Here is a 27201-nt window from a genome sequence, read left to right as displayed (position 1 = left end):
CAAAATGATTTAAGTTTATTATTTATTTTTGGTGTTACTTTACAAATTATTTTCCCTATAAGGCTCTGTTCCAGTTCGAGAACACTATAGTCTATAAAAGTAGTAGTGTCTGCGCCTGCTTAACGTTCTTGTGCCTGTTTTCAGTATAATGTGGCCATGTTGGGTGTGTTTCATCAAGATAAGACTGTAAAAGCATTTCATTAATACAAGATAATTCTTCAAAAGCACAAAGACATCCAAATATGGCAATACATTGTACATATTGAACGTACATTTTGATTTGAAATTTCTCATAATCTATGTATAAGATTTTTTTGTGTCTGTTGAACTGATTGAAATTCTTATTTCTATTTCAAGCTCAATATATTGTTGCATATAGTCATTCATTTAGAATGTGGTTACTCATAAATGTTAACAAATCGCATAATCCGCATAGAAAATGGATAGATATTGTTCTGTAAACGTTATTAAATTCGTTGAACATTTCTATTTTGTTGTGTTTTACAGATACAAGATGAATTACATTTTGTATTTGAAAGGTAATAAAAAAAATGCTAAATATATTTCTAACCCATTTCAATTAGAATTATTCACTGACTTTTATTGACTCTCAAGATAATTATTTGCACTTGAATAAGGAAATTCGTATATCAAAGAACCCAAACCTATTACCCATGGTTAATTGAAAATGTTAAAATTGGAATCTGTTGAAATTGCAAAGCACTGCAATCACGTTACAGACTATCTTTTAATCCTTGCGATAACAGACCTGTTCTGCATTTAACACCAACAAAGCACAAAAACAAAAATATATATACATAAGATCAATATACAAACGATAATGCTTCAATAAGGTGGCGTGTACGTGTAGCGCTCATCGTTGTCCGTATAATGTGACCGGGTGGGATATGTTGCTTGGTGTTTTCGGTTGTATGCTTCAGTGATATAGCACTATAAAAGGGACAAAAGTTCAACTATACAAGTAGATGCAAAACAATATAGCCTAGAACACGCACCACATACTTCACACACGCTACACACTGCAAATATAGGACTTCCTTGACCCAACTGTTAATAGGACGTTATTAATCAAACAAACAGAAGAACAAGGTGTAGGTGTGTTGTGTTCCATGTCCATCTTATTTCGGCTCACTACATAACTGACATATAGAAATGTGCTCGTGAACTAGACAGTTACGCTAGGGGAAAATGTATTTATAGGGAAACCTCATACGGATCGTTAAACTATAAACAGTTTCGAAACTGCTTTTGAAAACAAAATTTGAAATGATAAAATATTATGTGTCTGTATTATTAGTTTCAACTTTTTACTTCAGTATTGCATTTTCAATCAAGAGCAGAACAAAATCAAATGTTCATCTCCCAAAACAATCTTACTTGATATTGCAAAAAGATATTGATGACGTTCTACATTTAAATTAAAACATAATTCTCTTGTTTCTGGCAGGAAGTAGTTTTGAAATTCATTCTGAGACAGAATTCCAGGAAGTATTAGTGATGTTTTTCTTTTAATCAATTCTACCTTGATTACGACAAGAATGATATTCGTTGGAGCGTAACATATTACAAATTGCCAAAATATAACTTTACTTGTGATTCTTTATTCGTTACAAAGAAGAAGAACCAATAATTTTGTATTCAGTTATTTATTACATTTCCAGTTTTTAACAATGATGGAATTGAGAGCATTCTGTCGACAACATCAATCTGGAATTTTATTTGAACAGCATTCTCTTAAAGAATTAGTAGTTGTGGTTTGTTTATTTGTTTGTTTGATAAAATTAACGTCCTATTAACAGTCATAGTCATGTAAGGACGGAATCCCATGTACGTTATATGCATTGTGTATGTAGTTTGTGGTGCGTATTTGGGAGACTGTGGTATATTCATGTTATGTCTTGTATAGTGGAACTCTTGCTCTTAGTAGGTATGCAATGAAACTGAATTATATCTTTAAAGAAACAAACTTCCAAACATGGAATATACAAGATCCCTGCAATACGTCACCTATTTGTATAACAATACAAAAGTTAGACAAAATAAAATAAAAAAAAATTAGTAGGAACATGGCTAATCATCGCAATGGAAAAATCTTTCTATCAAAGACTTTTACCATTATATGTTCGAATACCCGTTCTCGGCCGAGACACACCAAAGTCTATAAAAGTGGTAGTTTCTGCTTTTGCTTAGCGTTCAGCATTAAGGGAGTAGGGCGACTGGTTTGCCCGTTGTCAGTATAATGTGACCGGATGGGGTGTGTTGCTTGGTGTCTCCGGCAGCATGCATCAGTAATATAGCGCTATAAAAAGGGCAAGAGCTCCACAACACAAGACACAATACGAATATATCGCAGTCTCCCAAAACACACACATATCACACACGCTACACACCGCATATATGTGAGGCCGTCCTTACATGACCCTGGCTGCTAATAGGACGTTAATAAATAAATCAAACAAACAAAGTTCTCCAATACACCATTAACCATAATCACATTTACTATCGAGATTCGGATGTGTATATATCTAAATAGCTTAAGGATGCAATTGTTTGTTTTATTTGTTGTGTTGAGAGTTTGATGGCAAGCGCATATGTTTAATTATTCACGGGTTTTGTTAATAAAAGAATAATGAAATTATTTAACCTTGCAGAAGTGATAGTACTACCTCACTGCGTTGGCAAAATTGCAAGATTAAGATAATTATATTTCATTGTTTCACGAGATATCTTCATTCATACGGGACGTGCTCTAATCCTTATATATTTTATAGTTACGTTTCTCAAAGAAAATGAAACATATTAATTGTTCATATATAACTATAATGTGACATTAAATCAACTCTATCTTACCAAGGACATGACAGTCCTCGCGCATAGAACAATTACGTAATGTCACAGTAATCACGACCGTCGACTTCGTGACAGTACTGAACAGACGTTACGTCAGCAGCGGGACTCTGATTAGAGGCTGACAGCTAAACATGGATTCTATGGGCTGAGATTGGTTTGCCATATCTTCAAGGGGACGAACGATTCTTTATTTTGTTTCCCACTTGGTTTCTCCGGTTGGGTGATTAACTAGGCTTGAAGTCCTATTGATAGCGTGCCCTGAATTGCGTTGTATTTATAATTGTCTACGGAGGTATAACCTGGGAGGAGAGTACAATATAATCATAGTTATCCCCATGTAATGGTGGAATATTGCTCCTTTTACATATTATACTCTCCCATTGAAGAACGTCGAAAAAAACACGAAACAGCCAAACCAACATGATCACATTTTACTATCTACAAGTAATGGTGAAAATTCAGTCGCTGTGCGTAAAAAAGGTTGACGCATGTATTGAAGACGTCACTGTCTAGCGTTTGTGAGCTGTCTTTTCCCTACTCCGGTAAAAGACAAAGTTATTTTTTTCCCTAGCAACCATGGGATAACCCTGTCGAGAATGCGAGAAAATATGTCTGCTATGGGATAGAACCCAGGCAATACAAAGAAGATGTTAGGGATTTGTTTGTTTGATTTATTAACGTCCTATTAACAGCTATGGTCATGTAAGGACGGCATCCCATGTATTCGGTGTGTTGCGTGTATGTTGTGCGAGGTGAGTGTACTGGGAGACTGCGGTATGTTCGTGTTGTGTCTTCTTGTATAGTGGAACTGTTGCCCTTTTTATAGTGCTATATCACTGAAGCATGCCACCGAAGACACCAAGCAACACACCCTGACCCGGTCACATTATACTGACAACGGGCGAACCAGTCGTCCCACTCCCTGTATGCTGAACGCTAAGCAGGAGCAGAAACTACCACTTTTATAGACTTTGGTGTGTCTCGGCCAGGGGACAGAACCCAGAGCCTTCCTCACAGGGGCGAACGCTCAAAGATGTTAGGGAAAAAAGGTTGGTCGGCTTTTGTGATTACTACACCATCGCTGCGGCTTCTGCTCAGCGCTTAACATAAAGAAAGTGGGACAACTGGTTGTCCGCTGTCGGTATAATGCGAACTGGTGGGGTGTGCTTGGTTAATGTCTAAAGCGGCATACTTTAGTGGATAGCACTATCAAGCGGACATGAACTCAACTTATCCAAGAATACACAACACGAGTATACTGCAGTCTCTCAAAACACGCATCACGCATTTCACAGACACAACACACCGCATACATGGGACGCCGTCATTATATGGCCTGAGTATTAAACCGTACAGTGTGATGTATCAGTTAATTTTCTGTCATTTTTTGTTTTATTTTCTTTATCATCGAATTAAAAATCGACGTTTACTTAATACATTGTTTTTGACATTTCGTGTGATAAGTATATCGTAGCTGTTATGTTATTGTCACTTACACATTTCTTTGAAGTATAAAACAACAATGTCGAATTTGGCTCCGTGCGCCCTGTTGCATTTTCTCTTATTTGATTATCCTGTTAATGTGCCGACTACTAACATTTTGTCGACAAGCAAATGTGGTGAAATTATAGTGGTGAAATTATAGTGGGGATGATAGCTTCTGGTTAATGAAGACGTGTGTGTCTAGGCTTGTGAAAATATCTCTATGATTTAACAGTGTTTTATGGCTGTCGAATTAGAAAACGATCACTAAGTAGACGCTTGTCTGGCAATAATGCTTGACTTCCTTGTCTACAAACATTTTCGCGACTAGTCCTCAACCGCCATAACATATTGATCTCCAGACTCTTGAGTTTTTTCAACAAGTTTTACAAGGTAGTTTTCTGCAAACTGTATGTCTTGTTATGATGTTGTGTTTTTTTTTGATGTGTTATTAAAGCTGACAATGAAAGTTAAAAAAAAATAGATATTTAAAAAAAAAAAAAAAATTCATAATTAGTTTCTTAGACAACCTCTTGCGTTTCTAAGGAAGTGCGTCCGCCATTTTCGTTAAATCCTGCTTGGATACGAAACTACTGCCGATCCCTATATACGAATCACACACGTACAATCAGTCAAATGCTCGCTGTGACCGGCTCTAGATCTACTAAACAATATATCCAAGACGTATAATTTGATGCCGTGCCATCAGAATAATCAATATGTTCAATGTTTTATCAAATAAAGTTTCAAAAATAATATATCAATACACTTGAATAAAAAGTAAATGAATGAATATATATCTTCTTTCCACGTCCGAGATCCATTAATAAATTTGGAACTCCTAATAGCAGATACCATTGTCAAACTGAAAATAAATAAATGGATAGTTGCTAGGTGTATATCAACATATTTAGACTGAGCGCACGCGTGACAATTCACGCGCTTTAGTACAAAAATGGCTCACGAATCGAGCCTTTGATATTTTATTCACCACCAAACATTACCAACATTTTCGAGAAATACAATACTTCAAATGGAACTGTTGAAATTTTACTAGCACAAATAAGAGCTGAAAATTAATTTTGTGCAGGACTTCCAAAAATCACTATATTTAGTTCTACAGTGCAGTGAAATGAGAACCAAGTAATGCTGTGATGTACAATTTCATTTCTCATTTGTAATAATAATAAAAAAACAATATAGTACTTGTGAAGCGATTTCTTCTGGTAATTTCCATCTAAACATACACGTACACTAGGCTTTTACAGTGCAGTAAGTCTTTGTTCTAATTATTGTTTTAAAACATAATGAAAGTTTGTCTGTCCATTTGAATGATTTTCACAGCTTATTTATCAACCTGATGATCATTAATAGATTATTGAAGAAAAAATATCATGTCAAAATGTCTCCTTGTTATTGCACATATATATTTAATGATTTAATGATCGTTGACCACAGATTTTTCTCATAGTCGGTGAATTACACAGAAAGATCAGCTTTATATATAACATATTTCATTATGTACGAAAGTGAAATATTTACTATTTTATCAAAATAAATGTAATGCTTTTTTGACGTATTTTGTTTTAATTTTAATGAAGAAATTTGATGTTGGAAATCTCTTTCACCTAGCGCTGTACAGAACTCACTATCAAAACTTTAGACAATGTTGATTTTCGTCAGAGTTGAAATAAGGTTATAGCTAAAATGAACAGACGCTGCATTGCATTCTATGTTAGGATATCATTAAAAAGAAACTGTTCTCGTAATTGACAACGCAGTCAGTATGGGACAGTTCGATTTCTGTCGCTACCGATGTCGGAACGCTGCCTACTTCGATAAATGGCTTCGCTGTCACAGCCCACTGGAGCGCTGCCTAAGAAAAATACTAGCTGATAATTGATAAACATGAACTATCTTCAACATGTATCGGAAACATTTTAAGGATGTAAATTCCAAAATTTAGTGTCCTTTATGTACATCATTATCAAAATACACAAACGTGAGGTCTATTTTATATACAATTTAGATAGTTTTATTATCTATAATACATCTTTACTGACCAGAGTTTAGATCGGAATCCCAACGTTTGAATATTAGCATTATAACAAAATTGTTTAATTGATTAATTATTCATAATTTGAGTGATTTTAAAACATTAATATTTTGGATGTTGAACAAAATCATAATCCCTGGATTAACCTACTGTCAATATCTGAAAACTGGCCACTGCTCATTTTAATCAGAGAGGAAGGTCGTGTGTTGTTGAATATCAAGACGTTTAAACCACTTGTCCATGACAAGCATTAGCAAATTGTAATTATTGAACAATGTCACCATTGGTAGATGAAACAAGAAACTTTATCCAGGGTAGGGGAGGCCGTCATGCAATGACCCTGGTTGTTAATAGGACGTAAATATAATAAACAAAACCAAAGAGAAGAGGCGTTTGCTGCTTTATGGACCTTTGTCGTTGAAATCTCAAATTCGATTCACAATTGCGCTTAACCATTCCGATATCGAGCACGCCTTACTGTTTTGAAACATCCAAAGAAGGGAATGGTTTCATAGGAACCCTTAAACGCCACAGGCCGTCTTACGTGATTAAAACAGAAAACCCACGTAAAATGATCTGTCTGTTTCACACACTAATTGTGTGGCAAAACGTGCTGGTAACGGGTGTTAACTAGTCTATCTACAATGGATTTTGGGTGATAGCATGCTCGAGTATCACGTACTGAACTTGCTAAAACGCCGGGAGATACAAATTGAGACACAATAATCGCCAAAAAGTGTTCATTATCGACCTTGACAAAAATGCTTGTTATCCAATTCATAGTTTACAATGAACATTTAGGGTTATAATACGTACGTAATGGTTGTGAGCGTTGTGCCCAGTGCCTTTGCTATATTTATATTTTGGCCAATTTGGGTAGTTTAATTTCAATTGGTAGTTAGGCCTTTTCTGTGTAGCACAATATATATTTCATTTCTATGCATCTGGTTTGCTTATCCTCCTACATGTATTATGTGGCTGAATTGTCTTATTGACAGGAACAAAAATTATGGAAAAAAGCGATGTCCCAACACATTACCACTAGTCCTTCACCTTTGGGTGGTGAGTTCGAAATCCAGTTGGGACATTTGCCATTTGACCACAGATTTTTCTCGGGTACTCCATCTTACTTCCACCACCTACACCTACCACGTCCTGCAATAAACCAAACAAACTAAACCCTTTAATGACAAAGCAAAGAAGAGAGAAAGTTTCCATTAGAATTGCAAAGAGACACCTCAAGCAGCAGACACACTACACACCACATACACAGACAGGAGACATTAAACGTCCTTAAATGACACTGGCTTTGAATACGACGATCATCCAACCACATATAACCAACCAATTACTCCTGTTGCAACATTTTTTCAGAAAAGTTATTATTAAGCTAACCGAACACCTTGAAGTTTTCTCATTGAATTGTCTCGTCCCCGACGTCGGTGTCCCACTTAGTGTTATCTATCTATTGATCCAATCGCTCTACGTCACTTGGTCAGCCACATTGTTAATACAGCACTGGCCACCATTTGTCCAACAAATACAGCACTGACCACCATTTGTCCACCATTATCTCCAATCAACGTCCGATGCTGTCTACTTACTACAATTACTTTTGGTTTAGCACAAAACAGACAGACTTGACAGACTTATATATATATTTCCTTAGGTTGCCAATTTGTTTGGCAATCTGATTAAAATACATATCCTTGTGACCACTCCGTTCAATATATGATCGGATAACATCGCATGAAGGGTCATGTTCGGATGACCTTTTTACCACGTGTACTTCAGATCATAAACATATTCTACACAATGCTACGTCAATTTATAAAGTTATTTCGTCCCAGTATACATAAAGATTAAGCTTTGTTGTGCTCTTTGGGCGAGATGACTACGTATACGAAAATAATTCGTACAGCTTTTTCAAACTATTTCGTCCCCAGTCAAGATTCTGGCAGCAGCAATTTGATTGAACATGTCCGAAGGTCATCCGAACATGACACCTTATGGGATGTTGTCAGATCCTCTTATCAAACATAGTGATAATTAGGATCTGTATTTCAATCAGATTGTTTGTTTGGTATAATTTAATCCTGATGTGACTTGTCTGCAATCTAATAATAACTACATATTTCGGTGTATACGACAGTATTTTATTTCCTAACCTGTTATTTGGTAGTTTTCAATTATCAAGGAAAGTGTTTCTTTTTATTTCTTTTAGTTTTATTTTCCAAACGAAAATATTGCTTTTGGTTTTTTGATTCGTTTTATTTTCCAAGAGTAAATATTGCTACTTTATTTAATAGCAAACACATATTGGTATCATAACCATAGGTAAATAAATTTGGAAACATGAAAATTATACCTTTATATTCCTAATGTCTCCCTTGACAACACCTCACTATTGGCCGTCAGTTGAGCGCTCGCCCCTATGAGGTAGACTTTCGGTTCCCCTGGTCGATAACACCCTATAGTCCATGAAAGTGGTAGTTTCTTCTCCTGCTTAGCGCTCATCATACAGTGAGTTGACGACCGGTTCGCCCGGTGTCAGTGTAATGTGACGTGTTTCGGTGGCATGCTTCAGTGATATAGCACTTTAAAAAGGGCAACATGTTCCACTATACAAGAAAACATAACACGAATATACCATAGACTCCCAAAACACGCACCTCGCAATACATTCCCGCTACACACCGCATACATGAGAGGCCGTCCTTACACGACCCTGGCTGTTAATAGGACGTTAATTCATCAAACAAAACTGTTAATTACCGTACAGCATTAAGACTATATCGAAGCAGAACCGAGCTGTTGCTTTCACAAGTTTTACAAATTTGCTACAAATGTTTAATATGTGAGCGAAAACATCACGTGTTTAATGGACAATTTTGTCAAAGAGGTCAATTTCGATTTTCATCGAAATAAACCTGTTCTAAAAGAAGCTTAATAGTAGGTGGTGTCACTCTGATCTGTTGACTACGTCGTCAGTATGTGTTATACAAACAATAGCTAGTTCACTGTCATTAAATATTAATGGGGATACCTTTTTGACCTGAACCTGCGTCAGTAAAGTCTTGTGTCCAGCACTACTCCAATCGAATCGCTTTTACCGTGGTGTATTTTACCTTTTCAGATACAAGAACATGTGAGAAAATTATTTTTCTATTATAAAATAGTTATTAGCAACTCACATAAAGCTATTTGTTGCATTGGTTTTTGTGCCTTGTTACAAAATGTTGAGGCTTAGGTTCAATAAAACAATTCCTAACCATTGTAGTATGTTTGTACACGAAGTGGCGTATCTTCGGGTTTTACGTACAATATAATCATTATAGGATAATGCCAGAAAGGGATTTAGCGTAGACATAAATATTGTTGCTCGTTTCTGGCGTTTTTTTATTATTCTTTCTAAAATTGTTATATGTTATATGACTGCATTGTTACTCTCCCTGCAGGTAGGGCATTAGAATTGTACCTGCTGCCCCTATTGCATGATCATAAAAAGCGACTAAATTTAGGATCTTATCTTTTCTCTTCTTCCTAACTGACTTCATTTTTCCTGGTTATGTCTCCCTTGGCACCGCCTCACTTTTGGCCTTGAGTTGAGCGTTCGCCCCTGTGAGGAAGGCTCTGGGTTCTGTTTTCTGGCCGAGACACACCAAAATCTATAAAAGTGGTAGTTTCTGCTTATGCTTAGCGATCAGCATACAGGGAGTGGGACGACTGGTTCGCCCGTTGTCAGTATAATATGACCGGGTGGGGTGTGTTGCTTGCTGTCTTCAGCGGCGTGCTTCAGTGATATAGCACTAAAAAGGGCAACAGTTCCACTTTACAAGAAGTCGCAACATGAATATACCGCAGTCTCCCGAAACACGCACCTCGTACAACATACACGCAACACACCACTCATGGGAGGCCGTCCTTACATGACCATAGCTGTTAATAGGACGTTAATTAATCAAACAAACAAACAAACACACGCAACACACCGCATACATGGGAGGCCGTCCTTACATGACCATAGCTGTTATTAGAACGTTAATTAATCAAAAAAATTAACAAACAGTTACTGCAGTATCGATATGTATCTAAATTTCGGTTCGGCTTATATTAATTGTTATAAACGAAAAGATTACCCCCTCCCCCGGCTGTTCATGGTATGTAAAAGTGTTAATATCTTATCCTGCCTACCTAGTGACATGCATCAGTCTATATAAAAAGGGGAAAAGTTACAGTATCACAACGAAACACGAAACTTATATATCACAGTGTCCAAAAACATAGAGACATTCACACACCGAAGCCCACTTCATACGTGGGATCTGGCTATTTTGATAGAACACTAAACCAAGGAAACTAATAGTAACTATTTCAAACAAATAAATGATGCTTTAAGCTCAAGTTTGTGTTATGTTATCAGATTTCCGGCTTCGTTAAGCGAATTGTTAGCTTATTCATCATGTGAGCGAGTAAATTGCACAGTGGAATGTCTGCTGATGAGGCGAATACCATCAAAATATTTCTGTCTAGAGACAAATTATAAACAATGTTCAGTGATGCGTTGTGGTATTTTAATGACAAGACAAAAGGCATCAAAACATAAAATAACGTGTTTTAATCTTCATCAACGAATCTCAAAAATCATACAACACTAAACGGTACGGAATTTCAAAATGAATTTATGAATGACATTTTATCATGATTTCACATCGGTATTGGTAATCCTTCACGAGAAGGCTAATGAACTATTATGATACACAAGCAACTGGTTATGTATTTCCGTTGTTGCATTAGAACAGGAAATTAATATACTGCACAATGGAAATACCCATATTAAATTTGACATTAAGTCTGCGTTTGTCAAATGTTCCCCAATCTGATTAAAACTCCGTCATAATAAGGATCTTATTTTAATCAGATTGAATGTTCCCCTGTTTCATTTTCATAGCAAAATGCAGATATCTAATAGGGACTGAAGAACATCCCGCACGATTTGCGGAGTCAGTAAGACAGGGTTATAGACCCATTGTATCTTGAACACACCTTCCAAATATGGTATAATAAGATTTAAAAACTCTCGTTTTTGTCTACACGTTTAGGATTACTTTCCCTTGCCCCATATTTACTATTTACTCCTAATCCTATTGTCGTACGTTTGTAAGGATCCCATGTAACCTGGAACATACCGCTGACATTACTATTTCTCTTCAACGAATGCAGCTAATCTAAAACAATGATGGTAACCTAAGTCAATATATTAATTACTTATTTATCTATATTGTAAGTTCTTATAGTTACGTTATTGCTTTGTATATCAAATTAATATCCTATTAGTATCCATGGTCATTTAAGGACGGTCATCCATATATGCAGTGTTAAGCGTTGGTGAGGTGCGTGGTGCGTATTTTGGGAGACTTTTGTATAGTCGTGTTGTGTTTTCATGAAATAGAGGAACTCTTGTCCTTTTTGTGTCGCCTGAATGCAAGGGCGACACTTAGGTATCACTATGTCGGCGTCGTCGGTGTCGGCGTTTGGGAAACGGTTTCCGTGCGATAACTTAATTATTTATTGTCCAATTTCAACCAAATTTGGTATACTGCTTAATATTAATGAGATCTCAGATGAGTTTGATAATGGTCAAAATCTGTATCAATATTTGCCAGAGTTATGGGACTTTAAAATCGTCAAAACAGATAAATCCATGGTTTCCGCTCGATAACTTAAATATTTATTATCCATTTTCAACAAAATTTCATAAGATGCTATATATCAATGAGATCTCGGATGAGTTTTATAATGGTCAATATTTGCAAGAGGTACGGGACTTCAAAATCGTCATAACATGGTTTCCGCTATATAACTTTAGTATTTATTGTCCGATTTCAACCAAATTTGGTGTATTGCTTTATAGGAATGAGATCTAAAATGGGTGCGATACTCGTCAAAATCCATCAATACTTGAAAGAGCTACGGGATTTGATAACTTCACCTAATAATTAACAATAATTTCAACTGTGAATAATTATTTTTTGTGATGCTGTGCAAGCGACCCATCCACTTCCGTGGAATTCTTGTTTTATAGTTTTATTCCACTGAAGCATGTCGCCGGAGGCGTCGAACAAGTTCATTTGCCTATCAAATGTAACCATGTTTAGATCGTGAGATCATTCAGTGCTTTTTCATGTATCACAGTTAATTCGGTTACGTAACAACGTAACCATGGACACAATAAACAGAACCATCCACTTTGATAATCAAACTGATTTCAATCTGTGAAGACCCGTAGGTTGCACGTTGAAAAGTGCCTTATACATGTACCTCAATGCATGATTGTATTAATTCACTTTCTTCTTGGCGTCTATGTTGACACCATCATTTGATCGTTTGCCCCTGTGTTAATAGTTCTAAATTATATTCCCTGGCTGCGGACATCGGAGTCACTAATAGCGGTAGTTACTTCCCCTGCTAAGCGTTCAAAATAAAGGCAGTGTGACAAGTGTTACGACCAATATACGTATAGTGTGAGCGGCAGGGCTGTGTTATTTTGTAGCTTCAGTGGCTTCTGTGAGATGAACTTTCAAATAAGCACACCCAATAATTACATGCCACATATGAAGGTCGTCCTTAAATTATTCTAAGAATCTCATGTGTCCGTGTACAATGAATGCAATACCTGGTGTACATTGAAGTGTTTGTAAGGGTATATCAGCTCCTGGTGGATATGTGAGTAGTGTTTATTATCTATTTGGAAGTTTTCTTACACATGTGTGTCGATAAGCGTGCTTTATTTAAGGATTAACTTGAATATAATTTTTTATGTTATGGAGATATAACACAAAAAACTGAGTACACACTAAATAAACCGCGAAGTGGTTTATGATGAGAGGACATTCAGATCTTTGTGTTATATCTTTATAACACAAACAATATATTCAAATTAATCCTTATAATTCAATTTTACAACGTTACAAATGGAGACGCCTTTTTTTTCCTTTATGGGCTGATAAAGTATTTTTTAAGCCAATGAAAATGCTCGTAACAAGCAAAATTGAATTATATATGGGTGGGTCAGCGTAAGGTATTCAAGAGGAGCAAAAGAAAAATGGCTACTCCACTTACTTTGATACGGCACTGTCATATCTAGGGGTTTCTTAAAACGAGTTATATATTTCTTCATTACTTTTTTTAAATGAATGGTTGTTTAGCTTGGAATGATAGACCAGCCATTCTCTTACCCAGCAAAGCAAATCATTAAAAGAGTTAATTTTAAATCATACTTTTATAATAAAAATTAAATCATTTGTATATCTATATTATTATTGATGCCGCCAAATTAACTCCAGTATATATATAAAATACAAAGACTTAAAGAAGAAGTTTGCTTATTGCACTAAGTATTTGTTTTGAGAAGGAACACCATTTTCTCAAAATAGTTATTTACATATACATAATATAACACAAAGACATTAATACAGTATTTACAAATATAAACGAAATGACACATAGTAGAGAAAACAGATGTATTCTTAACCTAAAATCTAGAACATATTCTTTTTACATAAGTATATTTTTATAATGACCAATATCCTTCGACGGCCGGTAGATTAGACCCTGACTCAATTTTGATAGTAGCTTAGAACAAATGTCATTTATGAAAGCAGTTTGCATCTAGATTTCGGTTTGATACCATTTTGATAACAAACAGTACACACCGCAACAAGCAAAAACAGTCACCGGAAGTCCCTAAAGGTCACCACGCACAGGTAATGGGAGGCAGAAACCTGCGCGTGGGACTTTTTTTTTTTGAAATCGGTGCAGTTCGCATCTAGATTCCCTTTCTCACTATATTCTTTTACTTTCATATCTGAATCTTGACAATTAAGCTAACAACGACAGGTTTCCAGGCACACACTAAAATCTTAATTTTTGACTTATTTGGGCATGTTCAAAGGTGGTTTGTGACGTCACTAATGCAATTACCGAATCGATATTGACATGTTATATAGTAATGAACATCTCCTTTTAAAAAAAACTAGTATTTTGTTATCGAGGGTCTCCGTGGGGCTCCAAAAGGTTCATGAAATGGGACAAATACATAATTACGCATAAATACGTTACGGCCGTCCAAAGGATAGGCAGGCAAACCTTACAATTGAACAGCAAGTAGATATTATATACTGTATAACATGAAACTGTGTAGAAAATTTTGTTGTTCTCGTGGTTTCCATTGGGAGGATTGACAAAAACATTTTCATGGGTTATTGCAATCCACTGTGTCATCGGCTAAACACGAATATTACTACAAACGAAATAATATCAAATGTTAAAACCATGAATGAAATAACCCACGAATATTTCATGTTATGCAGTTCATTTGGGCAGAGAGACACCAAATAAGGAATTAAGAGTGTCACAGAGGTAGTCTGAAAGCTTAATATAGATGGATGTAAAAGGATAATGGATGGCAAGTTCACAACAGCAGTTTGCACTTTCGAACGAAATATTTACACAATATATCTTACTGGTAAAGGATATTATGTACTTGTTCATCGTGATTTTCAAATATATATTTACATAATTTGAGTTTTCCATGTTTTTATGCGTAGATGGATCTAAACCATCCAAGTTGATATAACGGCTTACAAACGCTGTGTTGTACATAATTACTAGCTACAAAATGGTATTGGAAATTACATTTCATTATGTTTGACTTTGATCACACCCCCTTATCTAATATATATGATGACAAAGGCTTACAAATATCAAAATACAAGCTCACTATACCACTTTAAAATCAAAATCGTACATTACTTCATACATGTGTTAGTATATAATGTTTGATCTTGTCTTATAAGTATTATATCTCCTCTACTAAATATAAATGATAAATGAAGTTAATGATATTCTTAATTAGATTTGATGCCAATGAACGGATTAAATCGCCAACTTGAATGCATTATTCACTTAGAAATACGTTCATTCATCGCATGCAGTTGAGCTCCATGCTGTTTTGGCTACTCGCGTTCCACTTGTATTTGATGGAGGGTTGGTAAATCGCCTTCGAGTCGCCCACGTAGTCAGAACGAGTACTGGCAGTAGAATAGACGGTCCGCGTCGTGGAATTCCCGATGGCGTCTGAACTTGATCTCTTTCGGTCACGTGAGTATCGCCCATTGCAGTTAAACAACAAAAAGACGTATGGATTAGCTGCTGAGTTCGCGGCCGCTAGCCCGCCAATGATCCCATACACAAGATCTGATATGATGCAGTGGTCACCATAGGACATGATCATTTCTGCGATAAAGTATGGAATTCCACAAACGAGAAAAACAACGACTATGACAAAGGTCATTTTTAGTGTCTTAATCTTTGCCTTTGGTAGAGAATTGGAGTTTGTACTTTGAAGGTGGATCTTTCCTGGTTTGATAGAATGTCGTTTAGATGTCTGACTCTCCTTGGCTTTGCGTGATATCTTCAGAAAGATACTTGTGTAGCAGAATATGAGAAGACATATTGGGATTAGGAACACAACGACAGCAGCATATGTCAGAAAAGCTTTCCTGTGTGACTTTGGGAGATCGCGGAATATGTTTTCGCATTTCTGAACACCATCTACAACGTTTGTTCTGAAGACGTAAAGCATAGGTAGGGATCCTAGCGCAGCAACGGCCCAGCCAGCTCCCGCCATCTTCCATACCTGGAAAAAAAAGAAAACAAATATGTATATCATACTAATTGTGTAAAACAAATGCCTTTGGCATTGTGTAGTTTAGTGCTTGTTTTTGTTTTATCATCCTATTTTCAGTGAAAGGTCAATGAAGACGATTTCTCTATCTCTTTGATGTGTTGCCTGTAGTACATGAGTATGCATTTATGCATACTGTGGCATGCTGGTATCAGGGACAAGCAAATGGTCACGACTACAAAACTCTTCAACGATCAAAACCAAAAATAATACAATTAATTTAAAAAAAAAATGTTTCAATAAATTATCAGTTGTTTCGGAACAAAGTCTTTACAGTGTTCCAGACTTTGTGTTGGTCAGAGTGACACAACAATAATATACCGCAGCCTCTAAAAACCTTCAAACAACCACACACCATTGCCTACATAGAAGGTCGTCCTTAAATGGATGGGAATAAGATTTTAAACCTTATCATTCAAACGATTGTGCAAACTATTAAAATGTTATGTTACTTCTGGAAAAGATCTATAAAATCTGAAATCTGAATGATGAGTTTTGTTGAAGACAATTGTCTTATATGGGATGTCTATAAACGAGGATGTTTCTGCTCCTGCTAAGAGCTCAGCATACTTGTTCGCCCGTTGTAAGTATAATGTGACAAGGTCAGGTGTATTGCTTGTAATTTCGACGGCATGTTTCAGTGATATAGCACTATAAAAAGGGCAAGAGTTCCACTTAACAAGAACATACCGCAGTCTCCCAGTACACTCACCTCGCACAACATACACGCAACACACCGCATACATGGGAGGCCGTCCTTACATGACCATAACTGTTAATAGGACGTTAATAAATCAAACAAACAAACAAACAAACACTTAACAAGAAGATGCAACACAAATATACCGCAGTCTCCCCAAAACACGTATTGCACACACCATACATACTACACACCGCATACATGGAAGGACGGCCTTACATGACCCTGGCTGTTAATAGGAGATAATTCATTACAAACCATACCAAAACGCGAAGGATCGGAGGATATCAAAATGATAGGTAGCAAATCGTCTCGATAAGGGACACAGACATAGAAATACCAGTGATTGTCAGACTGTGGTTAGTGCATATGACTTATGCATCGCGACCACAGCATGTGCATGCATTTCTCGATTATCTAACATGGAAATGAGAGTGAAATATAGGAGCTGGAGACACCACCACAAACATCTTTAGGGAAAGATCGTCAGAAACATACTATCCATCACAACGGAAGTACTCCCTGACCATGTACGTGTTGCATGCTAGGACACACTACATCATCAAACATTTGGGGAAATTTTACATATAGACATCCAGAAACAATCTAATGGGTATCACTTTCTGTGCATCAGTCTTGTGAGTCACGTGTAAATTGTCTTGATAAAAATTACCCGTGGAATTGCGTGTTAATGTACAAAAAAGATGCTGAGCTTTCAATATACCCACTAATACACGTTACGTCTCTATTCAAAGATTTAAGGCATCATGCTGGACATCATTCGATCAAAATGTCTATGTACCAGACTGTTTTTAATGATTTTTTATCCCTGTTGGTATTTTTTTTTGCATTTCAGTTGGCATTTGCGTCAATTTTAGGAATGGAAACAACCTGGGAAATATAATAATGTCTACGAAACGTGTGGCATATATATCGGTGAATTAACTGACTTCTCTCTAAGCATTTTTTATGTTTTATGAACATCCGACGTTAAAAAGGTGGATAAATGCCGGAATAACCGGAGAAACAACTCACTGGTCAGTGTTGTGTATTGGACAACAGCTCCGTGTGGTATTCGAAGTCAGAGCAGAGGAATATTGGTAATAGGTCTGACAACCTGACCACTCGTCCATCTCTGACCTGTAGCTTCTTCTCTGAATAGTAGTATCAGAATGAGAACTTAAACTTTTATGCTCGTGACACAATACCTAAAATTCTGCGTCGTTTGTGTAAGAATTTATGAGTAAAATATTTCATATTGTAATAAATAATAAACTACACGAAACAAATCCGTTCAAATCGCGCCATTTTCCGTCGTTATGACCTTGATGAGTCTTAAAAAGGGATAAATAGGTTATCTGGCATGACTTTAATGTTGAAATTTTGCTTTTCTGTTTTTATTTTGTTTAGCATTAAGAACGGAGGGACATACATGTAACTGTTACATGACCGTGCTGCGCTCTCTTAAATACCGATATTATGAGGCAGGACATCTATATCTTACACATACATGTCTATGTTGTTTTTGTTTGTTAATTCGTGTTTCTTTACATTATTTTGACATAAGTCCTTTTTGATAATGACGTTTCGAGACTTGACACGCGAAACAAAAATCATTAAGTTTATCCTACTATCGCTGCAGTTTATAAACTCCGAGCCTATATATGGTTTATTTTTTATCTCTATGGTCAAGCTGGCTTTATACACAGTCAAACAGTGTTATAAATAAACGTTTGGGGCAATAAGAAGTGGTCTCAATAAACAGGTGGACACCAAGACAGGTTTTACTGTGTGCATATTAATGCTGTTCAATATTACGGAACTAAATCCAAATACATATGATCTACAAAGTTTATTTTCTGTTTTCTGATGTTAGCAACTGAACATTTTGAACTCAATCTGTTATTCTCAGGACAGCAGACAGACTCACATTTAAATAATTCAGATGAGGTACTGAATAATTACCAATTCTTATTCGCATATTTTCCATTATACTTGTCCCGAATCACATTATGATTATATCCATCAGAATAAGCCACTGATGCACTCGATATATTTCGCTAGCGTTTACCGCCGTTGTTGGAACAAAGCCTCTATACCTACTTTACTATAAATGTAATTCATGATAAATTGAATAATATATTCACTCCATTTCGCATATCTATTGTTTATAATACATTCTGACCGATAAGAAATCGCATACTAAATGGCGGTATTCTCAAAAGAATCATGAGACAACACTTGATATAACAATAAGATTTATCCTTCGCATTTTATGGCAGATAATGATATATATCAGGTATATCACTGCTTTCTATATTGTTAAAATTATACTAATTCTGTTTTAGATCGATGTGTTTGTAGTAGAGACCTCGAGAGATCGCATTGTGTCTTGTTATGGCAACGAGAGCATCTGTTAGTTTTCTACTGCTATACCTGTGTTGCTATTCTGTCGATTGAAACGCCCCTGCTGGCTACCATATACCAACACTTTGTCTAACAACAATTCCTTGATAATATCTATTAAAATCAAGAAAAACTTTAAAGTTATTTACATACATGTTGAAAAGGCAGCATGATGGTTAATGGTTTTTGTTAATTTGCTATTTAAAGATTATAGATTTCAGTCTGTTTACGCTATCAATCATAAACCTAGTGATAGCCTTACGTTGTAAAAGGTCAGTTTCTACATGATATAACCTTTTTAAATGATCACAAGGAACAATTTGTTCAAATGTCCCGCTGAGGAAATCTTTCTAACAAATGTTTGCCTATTCGGCCTCATTTTTCATTCAGTTTTAATGTTTTTTAATAAAATTCACGACAAAAATAATTTTAAGACAATTTGCCTAGATTAAAAAAAGATATATAATCTGATGTGAATTTTACTATAATCTGATGTGAATTTTACTCCACATATTGTTCATTTAGTAAACGTTTCCTTCAATCCGTTTGCATGTCAACGTCGATAGAATAACTTTTGGTCGTAATCTCTCTAAAAGTATGCTTATGTTTTATCATATATATATCATGGTACATTTTTCGGAAAACGACATTGAACCAGCTAGCGTAACGATGATGAATTAAAATTTAAATTAGCAAGATAAAAATCCCTATAATGCAGGACTCTATACGTGGCCATTTGCATGTTAAAGATTTTCTGAATATTTGGTAGGAATTCGCTGAGAATGTTTTATTGCTAAACAGTATATTACGGACAGAGAAAACAGTTAACGCAACAATAATTAATTGCAACATTGTGCCTGGTGTCAAAACCACATACTTAAGTTTACCGCTAAAACATAGTTCATCTCGAAGGACGAATTTTGGCAAATGAGGATATAAACAAAGATATATTTATATTTAAATTTCTAGTTCAAAGTAAAACATAATTTAAATGCAAGTGAACATTTGAATTTCCCACTTCAGTTATTTAACCCAACAGCCAAGTTCAATGTGATAAAAATAGTCCCTATAAAATTGAAAAGATAAGAGAATTTCAATGTTTTTCAATAGCTATTCAGTTTACTTTCAATTATCCAGACATTTTAAATATATTTTTATAGGTTTCATAACCAAACTGGTTCATTCAACTACAATGTCAATTTTCCCGCGCGGACTAACATGGTTTAAGTTAACAAGACTCACATCTATTTCTGTAGATATTACTACACCAAGTCTAGGCTGCATTTATCGGTTCATAATGCAGATCACGATTATCATTAGAGTAATGGGAGTCGCTGTGGCAAAACGTAAATATTTCACAATAAAGGAACTGACAGCCAGAACAATTTATTATCTTTAAAACTAATGAAAGACACGGGGTAAATAGAGGTTATGTTAATTACAACGACGGTAGGAAATATCATTAGAATAAATCATTTAAGACGAAATTATATTTTATTGGAGTTCGTTAATACGACGTTATGATACGCCCGATGTGATTACAAAGACATGACTATAAAACAAAGATTGGTCCAATCTGGGAAAATAATGAACCTACACATCTGGTTATGACATTAAATGAAAGAAATCATAAATCCGTATACCACCTAAACAGTGTTTATTGCAAATATATCCACAATGAACTGAAGTATTAGATACTGCCTAAACCAAAAATATGATATTAATTGTATTTTGAGTGAATTTGCCGGAGTTATGATATACATATATACGTTATTATCTACACAAAAGTAATTATTTTGTGAAAATACATTATGATCGAAAATCAGTTTTCATATAATGAGAAATAACGCAGACCTACGGGCAACTAAACCTGTCAAAATCTGTAGAATTTATTCCAGCGAGAGAAGGTTTTGTGGAAACAAAGAATGCATTTTTATTTCTTATACAAGTTGGAATTCATTAACTTGCGAGCAGAAAATAGCATTTCTGTTTTCACCCCGTAGTTTGTTTAGTGAATTTTACCATCTCATTAAAGCTGTAGCTACCAGGATCGCAACATGAAATGAACAAAGGTATGCCAATCGGTTACTTGGCGGTTGTGATATCAGATGCTTTTAGGATCTTGGCTATAAAACTACAGTATAGCTGCTTATATCTCCAGATTTAAAAACCATGTGCAGGCGATAACTATTTTACCGATTGCTTCAAAACTGAGATTTTGTTTTATGAATCGATGACCCAGTGGTTGTTTTGTGTTCAGCGGGATATTACTGGAAAATAACATATGAATTCATTTGCATTTTCAGATGTTAAATCTATTATAAATATTCAAAGTATTGATACGAGAAAGGTAACATTGATATGCTATTTTTATACTCCTTTTGCAGTAATACATATGAATGTAGCTTTTGAAATATGTCTAATGTCGAAAAAATATTATTCAGTGTCTTGCTACAGCCTCCATCGGGATTTGATTAATCTTCCATGTCTATTATACGATGACATACCGTGGATATAAGGTTATCCTGATTAAAAACGTTTGTCATTCACAAGACAAAAAGAAGAATGAATGAAACGGATTCGTGTGTCATATACTTATTTGAATAAAAAAACCATTTCACATCAGAAAGTTTGATTTTGTATAGAATGGCAACTATGGAATAAAAAAGATCATGTTATGGTGTTCCGGATCGAGCCGTAATTACAATGTTTTATAACCCTACTTATCTCATTTTTTGTCTAATCTATTATCGCTTTCCATTTTAGCTCTTGCGGAAATTATAATAATAAAGTTTTAATTATTCACGATTTGGGTTCTGTTTTTCTTAATGAAATCACCATAAGAATGACTGTCACGGAAGAGAAAGCTTGTTTCTACCTGCAATTACAACCACCTTGAGAATATAGACATCAGCAAACTGTTTATATCATTACATCTATAGAAATTATGCTATAAGAACCAGGATACATTGATGAATGGTATTGTAACGGGATTCTTTGTCATGCAGAGTTCATTTATTCAATTGTAATTGATAAGGGTTATACATTTCGACTATCATCACTTTTGAACAGGTTAATTAATCACGAGACATGATCCGTACAAGTACATTTTTATTATAAATTTGATCAATGGGATATGTTTCAATATGGGAGTTTTAATGAAAGAAAAGACAACATTTCTTAAAGAGTTGAACGAAAATAGTTATCAGGTGTTTTATTTCTTGTTTATTTTGTGTTGGAAAACAGGTCCGTTTTCTCATATCCGTACCTTGAAGTCGGAAACTATTTGAAAGATGGCGGATGCAGGTTGAAATTCTTTAGTAGGGTATAAAGTACTCTGGCGAATGTCAGAGTGCAGTGATGATGTATTAATGGATAGCCTTGGAAAACATATGTATGAAAACATGTTTGATGAATTATTTTTGGTCCCAAAACAAATAGCCATCGAAACATGTGCTTTGAATAATGTGAAATTGTAATCTTGTAACCGGAAGTGATAAGTGAAAGAAGAATACAAATATCAATTCAGGGTTTTAAGATTTATGGATATCTTTGAAGATAACTTTTTGACTTTAGATCGAATTTTAAAAGTTATAAAGACAACATTATCTGGTTACTCAGGATGTAACACAAATATACCACACCCTTTCAAATTATACAGACATTTACACTGGAAACACACGGGAGAGGTTCATTAAATTATCCTGTCAATCATGACCATAGCTGCTAATAGGACGTTAATTTATCAAACAAACAAACAAATCTTGGCAATCAATACGACGTAAAGCCCAATCAACAAACCAACCAAATACTTTTTAAATTAATATAATATTTACGATATATGTAACCATAATCATTTCCAGAACGAAATATGGTGAAAATGCTGTATATCGGAGAAACCAACCGTTTTAAACGTTACACATCATAACAAATCGTTGATACATTAAAATAAGATGATATATTTTACGATTTATTTCCAAAAACAAAGACTATCTTAATATTGCAGTAAAACGTTTGCTATCGTCCTCAGAATCGAGTAAAAAATATTTTGGCTATTTACTGCGATTGTTAAAAAAATCTAGTAGTTTCAAATATGCTTAATGATAGCATTTGTCTGCATTTTCTGGTCGCTGACCAGACCCTGTAATCCCAACGGGAATGTAAATGACATCGGTGTACCGCTGTACATCCAGAGGGTGGTCCGATAAGTAAACGAATCGAACTTTATACACACACTAGATTTGTATAGTGATATATCTGCCATAGTCGTCTTAAACATGATAAATATATCACAATAGAGAACAAGAGTTCACATGAACAAGATCGCAAGGGATCAAATTCGGGATATCTGACTTTCGAGATAACGAGATGTGCTCTTTAGCGGAGATGTATATTGGGACTAGTATTTACCAGGGCTGCACAATAATCAAACACAAAATCAATGCAAATTATAGATGAAGTGTATTTACTGTATCCCGCAAGCCATTTCACACCAAAGGTACAACATATGTAAATGTCGTTCGGATGAAAGTACCATTTACTACAAAAAAAGTTCTACGACTGATTGTTGAAGATGCTGTCTGATGACATGAACTATCCTTGCTAAATCTATGACGTTTTATTTCCTGTTCCCTCTGGAAATAATTTGTATTTGTGCATATGACTCTCGATAGATCAGATTTAAAATCCAAGACAAGCTTATATATTTATGAGTTTGTCAACTAAATTTTGACTAATATGCTGTGAAACCCATGCATGTAAAATTATTCAAGTATATTTTGTCTATAGCTCTCGATGTATATTTTCTTCATACTAATGGCTTATGTCAAAATGACACATGACAATGCAATTTGTTTCTAAAATCCCATGGTAATAGAAACTGCGTAGTTTCTGTGTAGAAATTATGTTTTAGAACATGACGCAAATATAACAAGAGTATTGTCTTGTATAATACTTTTAATCATACAGTATTTAATCGGTAACTTACACAAGGTAGCATTTTCACAGACATGAATTCGAGAGTAAGTACAATGTGCATGGCATCAACTTTACTAAAATTGTATTCTTCAATATCTCTTACTATTTTAATAGTGGATTTCGAGACGAAGTGGGTAAGGTGGAATTTACCGTTGATAAAATTTACCGGCCATTGACCTTATCTTTTGACGTGAATTTTGTGACGTAATAATCACCTGAAGATACTTTGTGACGTCATAATCACTAGAAAACAGGACTAATCGACCGTAAATTGTACTTCACGTCACGTAAATTCCACGTTGCTTTGTGATTGAAAGTTAAAACTCTCAGCACTCTTAAGGCCAATAGTTCCTCTATACAAGAAGACACAACACGAATTTTGCGCAGTCTCCCGAAACACACAACTCGCACTTCATACACACTACAAAACGCATACCTGTGAGGCCGTCCTTACATGACTCTGGTTGTCAATAGGGTGTTAAATAATCAAACAAACAAATCTCGGCACTTTACATATGACAGTATGTCTATAGCAAAAAGACACAACACGAATAAACTACCACCTTACGAACGCGCCTCAAACACATAGACCTCCTTTATGACTCTGGCTGTAACTAAACAACGTTTATGTAATCAACCAACCAACTGCAGTTTCATAATAACAACGGAGGTATCTACGTAAAGATAAAAACCATGTTATAGAGTATATCCCTTTAAGTGTACATAGATGGTAATTGCTTAGTGTTCAGCATAAAGACAGTCAGACGACTTATTTGCCCGATGTCAGTATAATGGAGAGTGCTTATTCGGTATTTTCGGTACGATTATTCAGTGCGATAAAAGACACGAATATATCGTAGCCTTCCACAACTGAGACATTTACACACAGCGACACCACACATAGAGACCGTCCTTATATGTCACAAGCTGTTTCGGACATCAGAATATAATCTTAAAATGTGGAAAACTAATATTCTTTGTCATGTCAGCAAGTTTGTTGTTCATTATAACCTCGCTTTCGGCCAGCTTTCGTTTTGTGTTCCATAAATAGAATATGACGGTCTATTTTTATCATTTTTGAGGTAGGTATTCCCCACGTTTTCCTGTCGTTTTAGATAACCAATCATTGTAATAAAATATTAAATAAACATCTGAAAACCATATCTAAGCATACAGAACAAAGTATTTAAGGTTCATGTCCCTTTAAACCTAATATACCAAACATAACAAATTGGATAAGTGTTTGGTGGCTTTGGAGTAGTGAATAATCTGGGGATTAAATGGTCACAAAAATATTACGCTTTCTACATTTGTATGGTTAATGTAATCACTTAATATTCAAAATGTCGCAAAATTTAGTATGTTAATAATAATATAGTATGTTGCTACATTATATATATGTATGTTTAGATTGAACTTTATTGAATTATGTTTGTTCACGTAAGTGTTTTCTTTATACAGGCAATCAAGCGTACATGTACATGGTGCAAATGCTCTCGGTTGTTAAATTAGGTAAATAGCTAAAACTATAGAAGAGTTCTCTCCAGTGTAATCCATTTTGCGTCCTTCTCGGTCAAATGCATATTGATAATTGAAAACGTCGTCCACTCCGAAATTAAAATATGAAATCATACAAAATATTGATTGGATGGCAAACTAGACTAAACGTCCCATTAACAGTTAATATGACTTAATGACGGTTTCCGCTGTATGCAACGGGTGTGGGAATGTCTGTATGTTTTAATCAATTGATGTTGTATCTCCTTGCAATTGTAGTTGAAGGAAATTTTGCGCTTTTTCACAGTGGTGCCTCACTGAAGCATGACCCGAAAGACTCCGAACAGCGCACCCCCATATGGTCATATTATACTGACAAGGACAAACAAGTCGTCACATTTATAGTAAGAGTCAAGTATTAACGAAAACTTCAACATGTATAAACACAAGTTGTGTCTCGGCCAGATGACAGAACTCAGAGCATTTTCAAAGGATGGGACGCTACATTCGAGACTAAATTTGACGCGAAGTAAAGGAAGGAGCTAGGAAGAAAAATATTACAAAAGAGTGAAAAGGAAATTAAGTCTCGCTTTACAACTTGCAATCGTGACAGCAGGTAGATTCCTTACGCCCTAGCTACCCGCAAAGCTCTATACGGAAAATACTTTGATCTTGAAAACAACAAATGTCTTAAACATCAAAGAGTAGTTTTTTATTTCATTTTGTCTGCTTCATTTCCTCACGAATCATTCTTTCGTTACTTCTTTTCCGTGTCGCTAGGTTGTCGACCTTGTCTTTTAACCGATTTATTTTCATTATGCTATGGTATGTTGTTTTTTTTATTTTTGCATCTGTCAGACATTGCGCTGTTTATGGATTTTCCATAATAACACCATATCAGACTGTCTTGCTTTAATGGGATAGTATTATTCCTGGTTGTTCAAACAAGGTTTCGATTTAGAATCTAACATATTGAAGCCCTATTGTCTGTTGTTGGCTGCTGAGTGCAGACCACCAGACCAGACTTGGGAGTTCTGTCAACTGACCGACCTACCATAACCCATATCTGAACTCTTCTTAGGCATGTCGGATATAGACAACCGTGGACCAATGAAATAGTCATTTCCTCTTTGTAGAATTTAACAGATTTTTTGTGCACTTGACAACCTGCATCACGTAAAATGAAATGAATTCCCAATATGTTTCCAAATTGCTTTTCAAACGAAAAACAGCATTCATAGTTAGGTTGTCGTATGATACACAATGTGGTCGCAGAGGCGGATACTGCAAAATCACCAATCGAAAAGCGTACTAGCTCGAGTACTTTAACCGAGTCAAGCCCGTAAGTTCTATTGCTCTTGAATTTGTTTCTTCTAAAACGTTAAAATGTTGTTCCTGCTATCAATATTCTTCAAGACCTTCAAGGGATTGTGATATTTTGTTCTTTAAAAAGGATTTCTATTT

General features: G+C 35.3%; 1 protein-coding gene across 1 annotated transcript in view; it reads right to left on the bottom strand.

Annotated features, from left to right (window-relative positions):
- Nucleotides 1-14309: 14309 nt before the first annotated feature.
- The window catches only part of LOC138333587 (cephalotocin receptor 2-like), an 84967-nt gene continuing 72075 nt past the window's right edge, over nucleotides 14310-27201 (bottom strand). The window contains exon 3 of the mRNA XM_069282051.1: nucleotides 14310-16109. Within this exon, the coding sequence (XP_069138152.1) occupies nucleotides 15393-16109 (717 nt within the window). The 3' untranslated portion in view covers nucleotides 14310-15392. The remainder of the gene's footprint in view (nucleotides 16110-27201) is intronic.

This window comes from Argopecten irradians, chromosome 10, assembly GCF_041381155.1.
Source record: "Argopecten irradians isolate NY chromosome 10, Ai_NY, whole genome shotgun sequence".
NCBI classification, from domain to species: Eukaryota; Metazoa; Mollusca; class Bivalvia; order Pectinida; family Pectinidae; genus Argopecten; species Argopecten irradians.
The sequence above is the reverse complement of the archived record's forward strand: the minus strand, read 5'-3'. Positions and strand labels throughout refer to the sequence as shown.